The sequence below is a fragment of the Triturus cristatus genome, chromosome 11, assembly GCF_964204655.1.
Source record: "Triturus cristatus chromosome 11, aTriCri1.1, whole genome shotgun sequence".
Taxonomy (NCBI): Eukaryota; Metazoa; Chordata; class Amphibia; order Caudata; family Salamandridae; genus Triturus; species Triturus cristatus.
The window spans coordinates 52,156,526-52,174,542 of NC_140594.1; the positions used below are offsets into that span (position 1 = coordinate 52,156,526).

At 48.6% G+C, this 18,017-nt stretch overlaps 1 protein-coding gene across 1 annotated transcript in view; it reads right to left on the reverse strand.

The window, feature by feature from the left end:
- Window positions 1-5,351: 5,351 nt before the first annotated feature.
- Window positions 5,352-18,017, reverse strand: part of UFD1 (ubiquitin recognition factor in ER associated degradation 1) — a 76,260-nt gene continuing 63,594 nt past the window's right edge. Inside the window, exons 10-12 of the mRNA XM_085633663.1 lie at window positions 17,597-17,685; window positions 6,392-6,473; window positions 5,352-5,478 (exon numbers count right to left, since the gene is read on the reverse strand). Of these exons, the coding sequence (XP_085489789.1) occupies window positions 5,407-5,478; window positions 6,392-6,473; window positions 17,597-17,685 (243 nt within the window). The 3' untranslated portion in view covers window positions 5,352-5,406. The remainder of the gene's footprint in view (window positions 5,479-6,391; window positions 6,474-17,596; window positions 17,686-18,017) is intronic.

Consider the following 18,017-nt stretch of genomic DNA (forward strand, 5'->3'; position numbering starts at 1 on the left):
CCAATAGAAGCAAGATAACTGCTATTTATAAAGAAAACAGCATGCAGCCGACCGAGGATAAATTAGGCATAGAAGAGGCTTTTGAGTCCTTTTTTCAAACATTATATGGGGAGGAGTTGGTCCCTCGGCAAACATTAATTGAAACTTATCTGACCAAGTCATTAACCCCTAAACTTGACAATGTTTCCTGCAATACCCTGAATGTTCGGATTACCCAAAAGGAGGTGCTAGATATAATGAATAAACTTAAAAGAAATAAAGCGGCAGGCCCAGACGCCCTACCAAATGAAATCTATATTGTATTGAAAGACTTACTAGCTCCTATACTGACAAATTTATTTAATACCATCTTCCTTGAGGAATTACCAATTCCTAAATCTTGGAACGAAGCCACAATTAGCCTGATTTTAAAACCAGGGAAAGATCCCACCCACTGCGAGTCATATAGACCAATCTCGCTTCTCAACTCCGATTACAAAGTGTACAGTCAGATATTGGCTAAAAGACTTGGTTCTCTCTCTAGTAAATTAATACATGAAGACCAAAAGGGTTTTATCAGAGGGAGACAGTTGCATGACTTAACACACCAAGTGATAGGAGCTATAGATATAGCAACGCATGAGAAGGTACCTCTAGCAATATTTACCTATGATGCGGCCAAAGCTTTTGACCGGGTTAATTGGGCATATTTACACCAAGTCATCACATATAATAATCTAGGTCAACATTTTTCTAAGGCGATAGGAAATATCTATTCTGACCCGACTGGGAAAATATTGATAAATGGTGCCACAACTAATAGTGTTCAAATTAAGAGGGGCACAAGACAGGGGTGTCCTCTTTCCCCATTACTTTTCAACTTATACATAGAGCCCCTGGCAAATATGATTCGAATCTCCAAGGAGCTTATCCCATTTAGTTTCAAAAATTGGTAGATAAAAGTGGCACTATTTGCCGACAATTTGATGGTTTATTCTAACAATATAGTAGAGTAAACTATCATTATGAACGAATTGTTGACAAATTTTGGGCAGATTTCTGGGTACCAAATAAACCAACAAAAAACAGAGACTATGTTTTGGAATTTACCTCCCTCCGATCATGATTCCAAGAGGGAAATCCGATATCTAGGGATTCAAAATCGAAATAACATTGATGAAATTACTCAGGCGAATTTGCTATTAAAAACTAAGGAAATGAGAAAATTATTGAAATCATGGTCTTGTCTATCCCTATCCTTTATAGGAAGAGTCAATATAATAAAAATGACTATCCTACCCAAGTTTACCTTTGTTTTTAATGCTATCCCTTTGGAGTTCAACGCATTCCAAATTAAGAAGATTCAAAGTGAGTTAAACTCCTTTATTCGTGCATCTAAAATATCTAGGATAGCCTGGAAAAATCTGAGCCAAAAAAAACATCAAGGAGGGATTGCTAGTCCAGACCTTTTGATTTATTATTGGGCTTTTCATTTTAAAAACATAAGACATCTCTTTCAAGATTATGCTCTGTACTCCCCGTATTGGAAAGCAATAACAAACCATAGTAACTGTCTGTATAAGTTTGGTCAGCCAAGATTTTTAAAGAAAATTAAGTTAAAGGTGCTGAGATCAGCATGTAAAATATGGTCTGATATAAGGAAAATTTGGAGCTACCCATACTATAGCTCACAAGCTCCGATATGGAATTCGCCTGGTACTCCAGAATGTTTGCAGGACTCTTTAGCTCTTCCCTTGAAAAGAGCTGGAACAACAACATGTGGAGATCTCTTAGAAAACGGTAACTTAAGACCATGGGAAGACTTGGCAAGAGTAACTGCGAATGGGATCTCAAGGTTCAAATTTTACCAATTGGCGAACTGGGTTAAATCTCAAATTATTGGAACAGAGGACAGCATAACGGTAGGGGATGATCTACATAAACCCCCTGGAAAGAAAGAAGTTGCGAAGTGGTATTGGTCTATGGTAGAGAAGAAGAAATCAGACTATGATGTCCCAGACCACAAGTGGAAGAGGATCTTCCCGGCTGAAGACCTGCAACAGGCTTGGCAAGTATCTTATACTTATTTATGGTTTACTACTATTTCTGCACCGTTGAGGAAAAATCATTTATTTACCCTGCACAGATCATATTGGACCCCTGGGAAGTTATCCAAAATGAATATCGAGACGATGAAAAAATGTCCAAAATGTGGTGAGAATGAAGCAAATGACATTCACATGTTTTATTCCTGCCCTCAACTTGGTCAGTTCTGGACTGAAGTTGGTAAAGTTATTGGTAAAGGCTTAGATTTAACTTTCAAGGTAAGACCTTTCACTGTTATTTTTGGTATCTTGGGTATTGTAGACGGTAAAATTAATTTGACAAAAAAACAGAAACAGTTTTTATTTATCCTTATACTTATAGCGAGACGTGAAATTTGTATTAAGTGGATACTTCCCTCCCCACGGATTCATGAATGGGTAGGGTCTGTGCATAAATTTAGATGTATGGATAAATTTAGAGGAGTAAGTAGACACACAGAATTTTGGGATCTATGGGACAATATTAGATGGTAGGGCAGGGAGGGCTGTCCGATGAATTAAACACCGTGATCAAACGATGGGTCATAGAAGTAGGAATCAAATCCTTGATCTATGGAGTTGGTGACATTGAAGTAAGGCCTCTAACTCTACTCCAAGGGCGCCTACATTTAAGAGGACCTGACTGCACTTCTTTTCTTTAAGATCGCATAAATGAGGACAAGAAAAAAAAAAAAAAAAAACATCACTTAGTGACCCAGGTAATCTGCCTTATGGACATTGAAAAATGTGTGCAGGAGTTCCTAGCAATCGAGGAGCTGTACCAGTGTTTATTTGTCTTAAACATTGGCATGGATCTAACTTGGCTCGGGAAAGCCATGGAGAAAAGCACTGGTGATTAACTTGATTACCATTATCTCCTAGGTACATCTTCTCGGTCTTTCAATCCAGTTCATGTCTGGATTTCAGGATTGAATCAGTCACACGGAAGATCGTGGAAGACGTGCATCACGTACTGGGTAAAGGAGTCTTCTTGCTATCCAATCATCAGAACACACTGGTATCTTTTGATACAGTTCATCAAAGCAGGTTAATCCAAACTCTGCAACATGCATGGGCTCTTACAGTCAAGTCTCAAGCTGGTGGCCCTTCTTTCTCACCCACAGATGCCAAATGGTGAAGTTTGGGAAATGCACCTCGCAGAAACGGAAAAGAGGCCACATTCTCTCTGCGCACCTGCCTTGGAAGGTTACAGAATTGAGAGGCAAAGAATGTCATTGTGCTCAGCCCACAAATAACAGAACCCCTCCTTTTTACCTCATCTCAGGAGTAAATTCGACATTTCACTACCTGACCTCATACACATTTTAAGCTTCGACTTTCATGCTCTCCCATTGTAAAACCTCTATTTTTCCCTCTGAAATCTACCCCATCCTGCCACATATCAACAGGGTGACTAATTCTGAAAGAGTCTACCCAAAATCCTCAAAAAAACAAGCATTTAATCTCCCCAGATTAACTAAAACAACAATTGATGCTCTTGTCGTCCCTAGACTGGACATCAGGAATGCTTAACTAGCAGGTGTCGCACAGTCAACACTCAGAACACCAAGGGAATTCTTTATTCAGCAGCCATATTGGTCAATACCCCAAATAAATTCCATTGTATCACTTCTAGAATTTCGCTCGTGCCAATACAACTGCATGGAATACTCTGCCTCTAGGCATCAGAACCAAGACCACCCTACTTCCTTTGAGAAAACACTTAAAACCATATTTCCACCTCCACATAAGATAATTCCCCTTTCCCCAAAGCCCCCAAAACCTGCATTCTATATATTACAATCTTTTTCCATTTTGTGATTTCTCTCCATAGGTTTCTTGCAGATGATATGTTTCTCTGTAATGTGCGTCACTGGGTTATCTGTAAAATGCCATAACACACTTGTGATGGGGGAGCACTAAAACACAGTGTTAAGATAAACAAATCGATAAATAAAGGGAGTGCTGTAGGATCCAGCTCTAACCAAGATCTTGACCATGGATTTGAGGGCTTGGGATGGGGAGATCACAGACTTCCCTTTTTTGTCAGGTGTGTGTTGTTCTGGAGCATGAATAATCGAAATTAAAACAAAGCAATGCAGTGTTAGTCGTCCTTACATTTTTATAACTGTAACCATGGTAGTGTTTGCTTGGAATCATGCACAATTTTACAATGCAATTTAACAATGTCCCACATAAACAACCTGGTCGCAGCCTAGGGGTGCACAGAAACAGTGCATCCAAGAGTCAGGGCAATACTGAGTACTCGTTCCAGCCAATCCCCAATCAGGTGGGATGCTACCTTTGTGAAAAAACAGAAGACAAGCAAACACAACTGATGGTCAGATGTGCTCACTTCTCCTCAAAGGGAGGCAGGAAGGAACTGGTCAACCCTGGCGGGATATCTATTTGATATCCAGAACCTGAAATCTGGTACACACCATAGGGTCTTGCAGGGAAGCTGCCAATTACTGGTACCTGAAGAGGGCCACACCCCCAGCGAGTGACCCAAATGCGAGGAATCACCACTGTGCATTCTGTGCACAAAGGCATGTTCTGTATGGTCGCGCAACTTGCACGGTGGATGGAGTGCGGTGTTGACCTCCAGTTAGAAGACACTGAAATTAATTTTCAGAGGACCAGAAGCCTCTTCCCCCAGGGGATAAGTAAACAAGCATTGGCATAGCCAATAGGTCTGGACTTTGGGACCTTATAAGTGTTTAGCCATGCAACAGTTGCATAACTAAATACTTATAAGGTCCCAAAAGCGAGACCTATTGGCTATGCCATGCGGCCGCGAAAGTGAAAGTAATCGCGGTCAAGTGCGCGCGCACATGCACTGTAGCTCTAGGCTGGCCTGGTAGCACTTTTTGGAGCCCTCTCAATAAGTCTCGCCAGACCAGCGCATGCGCTGGGTCAGGCGAGACCTAAAAACCTGTACATCGATGGACAATCCCTCTGCCACCAGCCATTGACGAGTAACAAAGGGTACCACAGAAACCAACAACAAGAGGCATAGCCAAGGTTTAGCCTGAAAAGCTGGCACAGAAAGAGGTGGCACTCAGGATAGGCATAGGAAGAAGAAATCAACAGCGGTCAGTAGGATGAGAAGCTGACACTGGAGGTGGGTAGGGTGAGAATGTGGTCAGTCAATGCAGTGTGAGGAGTTCCAAATTTGTAGGCAATAAAGCAAAGAAATCATCCAACAGGAAGAAATGTCAGCCGTTAAACTTTCTTTAAGCACCCCCCTCTCCCAAACTCATAAAACAGATGAGCCAGAATCTTGCAAAGTTTTTTTTTTTGTTTTATTTTTTTGTCTACAATGGGTTTAAAGTTGAATAAGCTATGGGTTTCGTCCTTTCTTACGCAGTGATTGTCCCTCGCCGGAGAACGCAATGAACCGTGCGGTATCGTCCTGAATGTGGAGTGAAGAAAAAAAACATTCATTTAGGGCAGCCTGACACAATGAGCAGGTATAAAAATCCAAGAGAGGATCCTGGGTCCTGCAAACAGGATGTAGTGATCCTGGTAAAGTGAGAGCCCACATACAGCCAGCACAGCTAGCAGCTTCTCCCTCAGTGACTACACTATCATCCTCAAGATGACACTACGAGTATATTTCCACACATTGACAGTAAAAGGAGGTGGAAAGGGAGCACTGCATAGCAGGATATCCATAGTGAGGGATCCGGAATGCTTCCCCAACTATGTAGGCATCACAGACGACCCCCCCAGCCCATTTACACCTCATCAGGAATAGGAGTCCAACTTACAAATGATATTTGGATTTTGGAATATGTGAGAGTTGTTCCTAGCTCAGTCATGTAAACTCACGATATCACTGTGTGCAGAGTGATGGATCTCACCAAGCACTCAAATGCAAAGGAAGTAGGCCACATTATGGCTGCACCGGACCCTTAAAATACTCATCACTCACTAGACCTACTCTCACTGACACACCCTTCAGGCCACCAAACACAGGCCATACTTGTAACCATATCTGGAAACTGAAGAGTTAATTTTTGATAGAATGACCAGGTGCTTAATTGCTCTGGCTCTAATCTGGAGGCAGGTCTTGGCACTGCCACCTACAACCACATGTACTGCCCCAGCTCAGGCACTTGTGCATTGTGTGAACTTGTGGTGAAGAGTGTGTCCAGAGCTCTCATCAGGTGTCTAGACTCTAATGCCATAGGTGCCCCAGGTGCTGGGAGTAGGGTTAGTAACTCCCATTTGCTTGTCATGCCCCTTCTGTATCAGACCAGCGATCACACCCGGACCAGCTGGTGCAGTCACCTGCACGTGTAAGTAGGGGTGGGTAGACTCACCTCCTCCACTCGCTTGACTTGTGGGCGCGAATTCCGGATGAAAGTAAGTGTTCCAATTTTAAATTCATAGTTTGGAATTCCTCTGTGAAAAGAAGGACAAGAAATGTGAAGATCTGAAGGCTAGGCCATTGATTCATACCATCTGCCTAATGTTAATCATACCCCATCCAAGGCGGTAAGCACCAAAACAAAGCAAAACAAACTTTCAACTCACAAATGCCCACAGTGCTCTCTACAACATCTTTCATTTGCTCCTCTTTTAGGACCTCTTTTAATCAGTTCTCCACATTTGTTAGTTACTTGGAACAGCTCTTTAGGGAAGGTTTTTGTGGCTGAAAGTATATTTGTATTGAAGTGCAATTAGAGTGATATAAACTGGCACTTTAACTATATCTGTTACTATTTCAAAATAAGTGCAATGAAAGTGATATAAACTGGCACTCTAGCTAAACCTGTTACTATTTCAAAATAAGTTAAGCTGGGTTTATTTTCTTAGGTATTTTGCTTCACATCTGATTCAGCTGTTTTGCTTTCATCTGTAGATGTCAGTATATTTTGTAACCATGTTCCAGTTCTGCAGTTGGGCAGAGTCTTGACCGTTCTCTGTGGGTATACATCAGCTCGGATTCAGAGCTTCTGATGCAAGCAGTCCTGTGTGCTTGAATTTAGAGTCCTTGCCCTCAGCACTTGCTAGGCTTATGTGTGCTGCGTTATGGGCAAGCATATGTTGACCTTACTTTGTGCTCAGCTATGCCATGGAACACAGCCCGCATTTATGCTATACTCTGACGTTCCCCAGAAGCCAAAACCTGTCTTTGGGAGCTAGTGTTTACGTTCTCCATACATAGGGCAGAGACCGGTACAGCATGTTTTAGTCTAGCAGGAGGTCTCAGAAGGTTTTCCATTAGGAACCAGGGAAGCAGCCATAATGAGTGAGCATTAACTTAACTAGAGACAGGATTTCAGTCTACAAAGGCATGCCTATCTTACAGCTACTTCCCACATCAGGGGAGCTAGAGGGACTTTTAAAGGAGGTATTTTTTAATGTTGGAGATTTTATTTTAAATGACTGTTCTATTACCAGAACATTGAGTACAAGAAAAGACACTCTATCCCCAAATATATATAAAAAACATAAAGTGATCGAAATCACCAATTGTAGTAAACGTACATAGGAATGTATATAGAGAGAACACATAAAACCAAGCCAAAGCTAAATATCCAGCCTACTCATAGAGATCAGAAATTTATTTACTGAATCCACTTACTCATATGATGTCATTCACATCTATATAAAAAGAATCTATACAAAAATAATTGAGAAATCTATCTTAAGGAAGCCCCTAATTAGTAAGTAGGTATTAAAGTTATAGTCCATTTTTTTTGCGTTAGACAATGCCTGGCGTCAGTCTTTGGGGTAAGTCTAGCAGCACCTTCTATACTCTGCTCTGTTAATCCTACATTGACAAACTTTGGTTGTGTTTGGGTGATTGCTTTTTTCGTCTAGTCAGGCCTGCCTTTGGAATCAATTACATGATGGCCGCATCAGAGTGAGGCTCTTGGCTGCCGGACCCCTCAGCGCTGATCCTTACCCGTGGATGCCGTCCTAGGTCCCATCTGCAGATCGGCACGGGTGGGGGAACCGAAGCCCTACCCCCAGCCCGAGTTTCACTGACTCCGGCATCTCCGCGGTGGAGTTAGACGGCCCGTGAGCCGCGCCGGCGCCTGGCTGTGTCCCCTCCGGTTCTGTGTGCGGCGCTGTCCGCTGCGTGAGGCCCCGGCGCACCACGAGGGGTGCAGGCCCCATGCTTGTCGCTGGCTGCCCTGCCCAAGCTGAGGATCACCGGCGCTGGCGGAGGAGGGGCTCTATTCGGCGGGGAGGTCGACCCGCATTCGCATCGGCGGCGCTGGGCCGTCTGGGGGTCGGTGCCTGCTGGTCCCCGTTATCTTCGGCCGCTTGGCCCTGCTGTCACCTCTTGGGAGGTGGACCGCCCTGACCGCCCCGCTGTGCCCACCTGCTGAATCCCTGACTGCCGGAGTCCGGGGGTGACACGGGAGAGAGGAGCTGTCGTTGGCTGCCTCACGCCCGGAGGAGCTGTGATCCGGGCCCCAGATGGCGGCGATTTCGAGGTGAGCTGGGACGGGTGAAGCCGGAGAGGCGCTTCTTGGGGGTGGCGAGGCCCTCGTCGGCGGGCAGGCCGGCCCGCGCGGAGAGACCCAGGCTGGTGGGACGGAGCTGTCGCGTTGTGGTCGCCTGCGTGGGAACCCCCCTGTTGGCGGACTCCCGGTGGGGTGACCGGGGGGTGCAGTGCTTGGAGCACTCATTTCTCTTTGGTGCCAACCTGTGCGGACTGCTGTGGTGACCCCCCGCAGCCCGGAGTCACTGCCCTGGGACCATTGCCGGCGGGGAGAGGGCCCCCCCGTCGCGCCCTCTCCGGTGCCGCATCTTGCCCCTGGATCTGGGGGGGGGCTGAAGTCTCCTGCTGTCCTGACTGGACGACGCCTCGGTGGCCCCCCGCGGCTAATCGTTGGACTCCGGGTGGGCGTTCTGGCTTGGGGCTCCCGCCGCGGCGACGGCGCCCTGGTCCGGTCCCGACGAAGCGGCTGGGTGGTGCCTGCGCCCATATCCTCGACCTCATCCCTTGTTGACCTGGTGCGGGGAAGTGCGCCGTTCACAGAGCGGGAGTCGCCTGCTGCCCTCCGGGGCCCCCTCACGGATCGGGCCTATACTCCCTCGGTTCGCCATGGGCAAGGAGAAAGGCCCCAAGCTGCCGGGTACGTCCCATCAGACGAGGATCGACCAGTTTGCCAGCTCGGACCCTCCGGGGAGGGGGGGGGCTCCGGCCCCAAAGACTTGGCCGTCATCCTTCAGGCCATTGATGCCTCCCGTACCTCCCTGGAGGGGATGGTTGGCGAGGTGAAGGTCGATGTTGCGCTCCTGCGGCAGGATCTCCGCAACGCCACGGCCCGCATTACGGAGGCAGAGTCCCGGATATCCACGGCGGAGGACGACATTCACCTGCTGCAGGACCAGGTCAGAGAACTCACAACCCATTCTAAAGAACTGCACAGGCGGGCGGAGGACGCCGAAAATCGTGCCCGTCGCAACAACCTTCGCCTGGTGGGCTTTCCGGAGGGAGTGGAATCTGGCCGCGCCGACGACTTCCTCGAGCAATGGTTCAAGTCCTGGATGCCGGAGACCGGGTTGTCAACCTGGTTTGTGGTGAAGAGGGCGCACCGGTCTCTGGCGGCCAGGCCTCCTGTCGGGGCTCCCCCGCGCCCGTTTATCCTGCGGATCCTCAACTTTAGGGACAGAGACGCTATCCTGCGGGAGGCGCGGGTGCGTGGCCCCTTGACCTTTAACAACCACACCATCATGGTCTTTCCGGATTACACCCGGGAGGTCCAAGAGCAGCGCCGCTCCTACACAGAGGTGAAGCAAAATTGCGCTCCCTGGGTCTTCAGTACCAGCTCCAATTCCCGGCCCACCTTCGTGTTGTCTTCCAGGACAAGACTTTGTTCTTTGATACCCCTCGGGCAGCCTGGACCTGGCTCACGGAGGAAAAGCCTCTGCGCCAAACCGTGGCGCTGTCATCCACTGCGGGGGCCCGGGGCAAGGAGGTACTTGGCGCCCGACGACCACGGCGCAGGAAACGCACGCAATCCTGGCTGCACCACGGAGGGGCGACGACCCGGACCCGGTCTGCCAATGCTCCTGAGAGACGTGTGAGAGACTCCTCGGCCTCCTCTGGGGCATCGTCTCATGTGGCTGGGGGACCCCGGCGCTGCCTGTCACCCAGGCCGGGGGGATCTCCCGCCCCCCTCACTATACAGTCTGACTTGTCTGACCTCTCCCGTAGTCCCGCCATGTAACTTGTTGTCTGACCCAAGTTTCCACGGGGAGAGGTGACAACCTTCTTTGAGGGAAGGGAGGAGGGGGCTCTGCGCTCCTACGCTTTCTTGCAAACACCTAGGACGTTTCACTGAAATCCGTACTTCTGGAGGGGTCCACTACGCTCTTTACACCTGAGCATCTAGGCTTGGGCTCTTCTAACTGTTGGGTTGTTCGGGCGACAGATGCTTCCTTTTTGAAGTGTAGGGTGGGGGGTGGGGGTCTGGGGTTGGGGGCCTGTTGGCTGTTTCTTCCTGGGGGATTGCTTTGTTTGGGTTGGATTTGGTTTTATCTGAGCATCTGTTACTGCACCACACTTGATACACTGCTGTGCCCCTCCCTGCGCTCGCCCGTGCGGGCCCCGCCGCCGCCTGCCCTCATGAGCGGTCCAGTGCCCCTCCCTGGTGCAGGACCTGTGGTCCAGGCCTCTTCTGGCCGCTTCCTCTCTGGCGTGCTCTACTCCTATCGCTCCCATGGATGATCTCCCCTCCAAGGCTCATATGCGCATTTTGTCATGGAACGTGAATGGTCTACTGGATAGACTCAAGCGCACTGCAGTCCTTAAATATGCTCAACGCAATGAGATCGACGTGCTTCTTCTTCAGGAGACCCACCTGCTGGGTGAGAGGTGTCCCTTCCTGGCCAGATACGGGTACGACCGGGTGTGGCACTCGGGATTCTCTCGCGGGTCTCGGGGGGGTCGCCGTCCTGCTGCGCCGTTCTGCTCCCTTTGTCTTTACCCGGGTGGCCCGTGACCCCCAGGGGACGGGGATCGCCGTCAGTGGCACGCTGGAAGGTCGGCCGCTTACTTTTCTGTCGTTATACGCGCCGCCCACCGGGCTGGCCCAAGCATTATCCCATGCCGCGTCCCTGCTGGCCGCTCTCCCGCCGGGTGCTGTTGTTCTGGGTGGGGACTTCCAACGCTGTCTCTGCACCGCTGCTTGATTCTTCGGGCCCGGTTTCGACGCCACGCGCCGCACGGGCTAGACAGCTGGTGGGGTGGGCGGAGGCCCAGGGCCTGTGTGACGCCTGCGTGTCTGGCATCCGCGCGCGCGGCAATACACCCACACTTCGGCCGCCCACCACACTCATGCGCGGATTGACGCAATCTTTGTCCTGTCCACCGAGTGTGCGGGCATCCAAGATGTTCGCATTCTTCCCAGAGGGATATCCGATCATTCCCCTGTCCTCCTGGGTCTGGGGCCCCCGCCCCAAGGGGCCCGTCAGATGTGGCGCTTCAACGCCTGGTTTCTCCGGGATAAAAGACTCTGCAAGGAGGTAGGGTCCGCGCTGGCGCAGTACTTTGGTGACAACGATGGGTCAGTCTCCTCGGCGGGCACCCTCTGGGAGGCGGGTAAGGCCACCATCAGGGGGGCCGCCAAGGCGTTGGTGGTGCGGCACCGCCGGACGCAGCTTCAGCGACTCACTGCCTGCGAGGCCCGGGCGTTGCTTCTGGAGCAATCTCTATCCGCGGACGGGGATCCGGCCGTGGATCGTCAGCTGCGCCTTCTGCGGGAAGAGATTCGCCAGCGGTCAATGGATGCGGCTAAGCTTCTTTGGCAATCCTCGGTGGCGAGGGTCTACGGGTGGGGTGACAAGAATGGGGCTCTGCTGCACCGGCTGGTCACCTACCCCGGGGCGTCACGCATCATCCCGGCGGTCACCGACTCACACGGCCAGCTTCAGTCCACCTCCGTGGCCATGGCAAACACCTTCGCTCAATACTACGCTCGGCTGTACTGGGCCCGGGCGTCAGACTTATCCCTAGCTTCGCTGCTTGCAGCTCACAATGTACAACTTCCTTGTCTTCGGTCCAGTGACTGGGAGAGTCTGGAGGTGCCCATCTCTCTGGAGGAGATTGGGGAGGCGATCGGGCGCACATCGGCGGGGAAGACCCCGGGACCGGACGGATTCCCGCAAGAGTTTTACGCCGCCTACAAGGACCTTCTGACCCCTCGGTTGAGCGCCCTTTATGCTGAGGCGGTTGAGCACGGCTCCTTCCGCCCAGAGGCCGACGTGGCCACGATTGTGGTTCTGCCCAAGTCCGCGCCGCCCTCTTGTGACAGGTCAGCTTACCGGCCGATCTCCCTCATCAATACAGACATCAAACTCTACGCGGCGGTCCTGGCACAGAGGCTTCGGCCCTTTCTGTCCAGCCTGGTGCATCCGGACCAATGTGGCTTCATGCCGGACCGCGGTACCCGCCACTGCCTCCGTCGACTTCACGTGGCCCTGGCTCATCGCCACCGCATATCCCCATATCTCACGCTCCTACTCGCCGACTTCGAAAAGGCGTTTGATTCGGTTGGGTGCCCCTATCTATTTGAGGTCTTGACTTATGGGTTTCGGCCCCAAATTTGTCGGAATGGTGCGGGTCCTCTACGCGCGTCCTCGTGCCAGAGTGCTAGTTAACGGGGCGTTGTCGAAGCCGTTTCGGATCGGCCGGGGGACGCGGCAGGGGTGCCCATTGTCGCCTCTCCTCTTTGCCCTCGCCATGGAACCCCTTGCTGCCCTGGTCCGCGCGGACCCTCTTCTTCGGGGCTGGGAGTGGCCGGGCCTTGCGCCCGACAGGATAGCCCTCTATGCAGACGACGTGTTGCTGTACCTTGGCGACCCGGCGCGATCTGGTCCCCGCGCCCTCCATCTCTTGGGCCTTTTTGGCCGTGCGTCTGGCCTCTATTTACACCCGCATAAATCGGTCCTTGTGCCTCTGCACCCCTCTCGGGAATGCTTTGACTGGCAGGACAGGATTCCCCTCCGCCGGCTGTCTTTTAAATACCTCGGTATCTGGGTCTCCCTGCTCCCGGAAGTGAGCTGGGCCCTTAACGTGGCTCCCCTGGTCAAAAAGGCCAAGGCTGACCTGGCACGCTGGCAACCGCTCCCACTCAATCCGCTGGGGAGGGTGGCACTCTACAAAATGATGATCCTCCCCCGGTTCCTCTATATATTACAAAATACCCCCGTGTCCTTTCCAAGGCCTTGGTTCCGCGAGATGGACGGGTTGGCGACTCGATTCCTCTCGGGCGGTGGGAGGCCGCGGCTGGCTTTGTCGACGTGTCGTCTACCCACCTTTGATGGAGGGTTCGGTATGACCAACCTCTACCTCTACTATTTGGCCACTCGCCTTCTCGTCATTCACGATTGGTTCGGCGGGGGATGGTCCGACCCGGCCTACAGGGTGGAACTAGCTGATTTGGGTTTCCCCTGCATTTTGGATCGCCTATACGGGGCTCCCATACCCGCTTCCTGCCCCGGAATCACTAGGGCGGTCTTTTTGGCCTGGCGGGCGGCGCTTCGCCATACCAGGGTGGACCAGACGGCTGACTCGCGCCACTCCCCTTTGGCACGGGGCGCGGTTGCGGGACGTTACTGCCTTGGAGGGCTTTCGGTCATGGGACCTGCTCGGCATCTCCCAGCTGGGGGACGTCTGGCGGGGGGGGCGCATGTGCTCATACGCAGAGCTGCAGGAACGCTTCTCCCTTCACTCGTCACAATTTTAAAAGTACCTCCAGCTGCGCCATGCCATTCGCACCTATACTCCTCTAGATGTTCGATTGCCAGACCACATTCCCCCGGAAGCTCAGGCCTTGCTGGGTAACCTGGGGAGGGAGGGTATTTCCCGTATACACCGCTCTCTTATTAACAATACTCCCGCGGTTCAGGACGGCCTGAGGGAACGATGGGAGGGTTGGGTGGGGCCCTTGGATGAGGTGGATTGGAGGGACGCCCTTATGGCCCCCCGGCTGGTGACGGCCTCCGCCAAGTTGCGGCTGATTCAAATATACTATCTCCACACTGCATACCTCACACCGGCGCGTCTACACCGCGCGGACCTCTCTGTTGACGCATCCTGCCCCCGCTGTGGCTTTGCACCGGCCGACTTTATCCATATGGTGTGGTCCTGTCCGGACCTAGGAGATTACTGGAGGGGCATAGAGGCTGACCTCACAGAGGTGTTGGGCTGGGAGGTACCACACAACCCTAGACACGCCCTGCTGGGCATCACAGATGGTCTGCATGGCACCCGCGCAGAGAAGCGGTTTCTTATGACAGCGTTTATGGTGGCAAAAAGAGACATTGCAGCGGCATGGAAGCACCCACGACCGCCTACTATGGCCAAATGGAGTGCTGGTGTGGACTGGTGTGCGGCCCAGGAACGAACTCTCTATCTGGCGAGGGGCTGCCCCAAGAAATATCGTAGGGTATGGGGGAAATGGTTGGGCAATGTATTTTGATTGGGCGCTTTGGGGGGGTAGGGGCGGGGGACGGGGCTTCGGGTGGGGAGGAGGGGGGAGTGATCTCACTCTGTGTGGTTGTACAGTGGTGGTTTGTTTTCTTTTGCTGTGTTTTCAAAATCTCCAATAAAACTTGTTTATCAAAAAAATGTGATCTACAAAGATATATATATATATATATATATATATATATATATCTATCACAGAATTCTCCCCACAGTTCCGAAGGAAAGAAGGCGAGCCACACTGATCTTGCTGCAAAATAGTAGGTTTATTTACACGAGGGGGCAGAAGACGCGTTTCGGCTGTCAAGCAGCCTTGGTCACATGACCTCTTCAGTAAACCAGGAAGTATATAATACAATTACACGTTAAGCACGTCGCAGCGTGCACAAAATAACAGTGAAGACAGTCTTAGACAATCGTGGGATTAAACAAAAATTTGCTTTTAAGTCGTGAGTTATTAAACTGTAGTAGTCATAACCCACTGTGTCATCAGTTCAAATAATACATTGCTTGAAAAACCATACAATTTATTCAAAACAAAAAACTTTAAAGTATAGAGCCATTGCTTGTTGACAATTATTTTAACCGATTTCTTAATAGAATTAATCATTTACGTCAGTGCATCATGGATATAGTTTTTGCAGACGGGGAGTGATCCTAAGCGGTAGACCTACGTATCACACAGAATATTGACAAATAAAAGGTATGGTGTCCTAATAAAATGGTCATAGATGGTGTTACGTATCTATATGTACATAATGAAAGTGCAATATATATATATATATATACATACACACACACACACACAGGGTCAGGTCACGGAGCATAATCGAAGTAGCTGTTTAAAGTAAGGGCACTTTGCTTTTCTTTCTTCTGCTCTATTTTAATAGCTTACAATGACACGCCAAGAGAATATGTTTATATTTTACACTCCTTACATAGAGAAAAGTTAGAATCTTTGTGCATGTTTCTACACGTTCACAGCTACTGCAGTTTTTTTCTTTTTTAAACGTACTTGTATTGAACGGTTTCTATTTGCAACAAATATCTAACAGGTTTTCGATGTGTTTAATTTTGCACTAGAGGTTTTATTTTTGTTCTTCATGTTTGAAAACATTAGGTGGTTGTGAGAAACGGGATAGTGTGACCATGTATTATATGAGATAAAGTACCCCCTAGTGTACATGATAAGGATATTGCAAGTCACCTCTGAGTTCCATAACCTTATTAAAGAACATGGCCTTCAGCCTCATTCCTCTAAATGGTTATGGAACTCTCATATAATACATGGTCACATATTTGTATTGAATAACAAAAATCTTCCATACAATGTATATGCCTTTGTAACTATAGAATGATGGACTATAACAGGATACATTAACCTTTGATTGTTTAAGTGATGTCCGTGACTTGTTTCCATACCTCATTTTTCATTTCTCCTATCTGTTTAGACAAACAGCCTCTTTTTGTTAGGTTTTACATTCTTTGATAACAGATTCAGATTATCCCGAATTACATCATGTTTGACAAGAGATTGTTACCTTCTGAGTATAGCAATGAATTGTTGAAGAGGCATGCCTATTTCTATTCATCTCTTTACGGATCCTCTTATCACATGACACTATTTTATAACAGATGGGACGGTATGTTTGTTTATCTGAAGTTATTCATCTGTTTTAGTTGAACTGTGAATACTTATAATGCTTTTGGTTCTTTATTGTTGTTGATGCCACTGTAGCATTGCCTTGAATGTTACTTTGTTAATGATAAATGTTTCTATATGGTTTCTTTATTTCTTAGTTGTATGAACAGACCCCAGTTCTAGCTGCTTGGATTTATGAATCACAACTTTTCCAGTGTCGATCAAGGCTACATTGTCCTGAGGAAGGAAGTGTATTACTCATGAAACACCACCGAAACGTGTGCTGCTACTTTTGAGCGTCCACGGTTTCTCCAATATTGGAAGGAAGTTTGTTCTTTTTTTCTGGGGCAAATCAGAGAGTTTGTTTTTTAACAAAAAAATGACTAAGACTGTGATTCCTACTTACTACTTAAAAGTAAACTTCCTTTGTTAAAATAAATTGTTTATTTAGGTTTTACATATATTATTTTTGTATTGAGGACATGCCTAAATGGATTAAAGTGATTTTTGATGTTTATGTTTTTAGTAGGATGGATATTTAGCTTGCTTTATTTATGTCGGTTTCCGCCAACAGTGCATGTATTCCCACAGCGATTTAGATTACTTCCTTAGTTTTTCCATATGCTTATTCTGCACCTGGAGTGTGTCTTATCATGTGAATACCAAGTGCTTTTCTCAGCACCAGCAGAAACTGCTGGAGCCTGAAATCTCAGTCAGTTTCAGGTCACAGAAGTGAAAAAGACCTTCCATAAAGCAGGCAGACATGTAAACTCATTTTAAGTCTGACAACATCGTTTGATAAGGCAGACACCATTAGCATTGTCAAATGCCTCTAAAAATAACAGCAAAACTCTTCACTTTTTTTAGTGTCTTGACTATGTTGGAAAGGAACATCAAGACATTTATTTTTACTATTTTATTCAACATTGCTCTGGTTTTAACTATTTAGCTGTACCCCACAATCTATGGCTGACATTTTAACAAGAAACCTGGGTGATAAGCCTACATTCATGGATATATGTGGTAGCTCTACACTGTAAACCACAATATCACAGTATTAATGTGAAATACTTTTTAAAGTAACACAAACAGTGCTGTAAGAGAAATAATGGAAGAGACCTTTAGGGCTTAATATGTAAAAGGTCTATTTTGAGGACTGCCAGAGCTTGGTGTGACAACTGGGCCTCTCGCAGAGCAACAAAAGGGTGTCCCTGGCTTAGAAACTGTGGCCTAGTGTTCAGCTCTTTAAAAAAATCACCTGGACCTTTCACAGAGCAAAGAGTGGGAGGCCCAGGAGGGCCCTTTACCAGAGGTGGGTGGGTGAACCGCTGAATGGCCCATGAAGAGTTGGAAGTGAAAAAGGTGATGGGAACCACGGACAACCAGTGTTTTCCCCAGTACAGCGTGGACAGCATAGGACACTTAGCCTACCTCCTAATGTCCCCGGGCTTGATGGGTGAGGGGCTTGGCTCAATGCCCTTTGTCTTGCCATCCAAACGATTGCCAGAGCCTGTGAATGCCTGTAAAAGAAGCATGCGTTACTGAAAACATGGACTGCAAAAAAGAATTCCAGGGGGGTGTACATTAAAAAACACATCAGGACCAAATTTCATCATCCTGATGTGCATTTGCATGTTAGAAGTAGATGGCAAATGGGCAGACTGGATGAACGTGAATTTGATCTAACAGTGGTCCTAACCACACTGGGCCACAAGGAGGGAGAGGGGCAGAAAAGGAGAAAGATCAGGGAGAGGAAGGAGGAAGGGAAAAAGGATAGAAAGGTGGAGAGAGTGAGTCAGGGATTACAATGAAATCTCTTTCAGACAAAAATGCTTGATTTGGACTCCAAAAT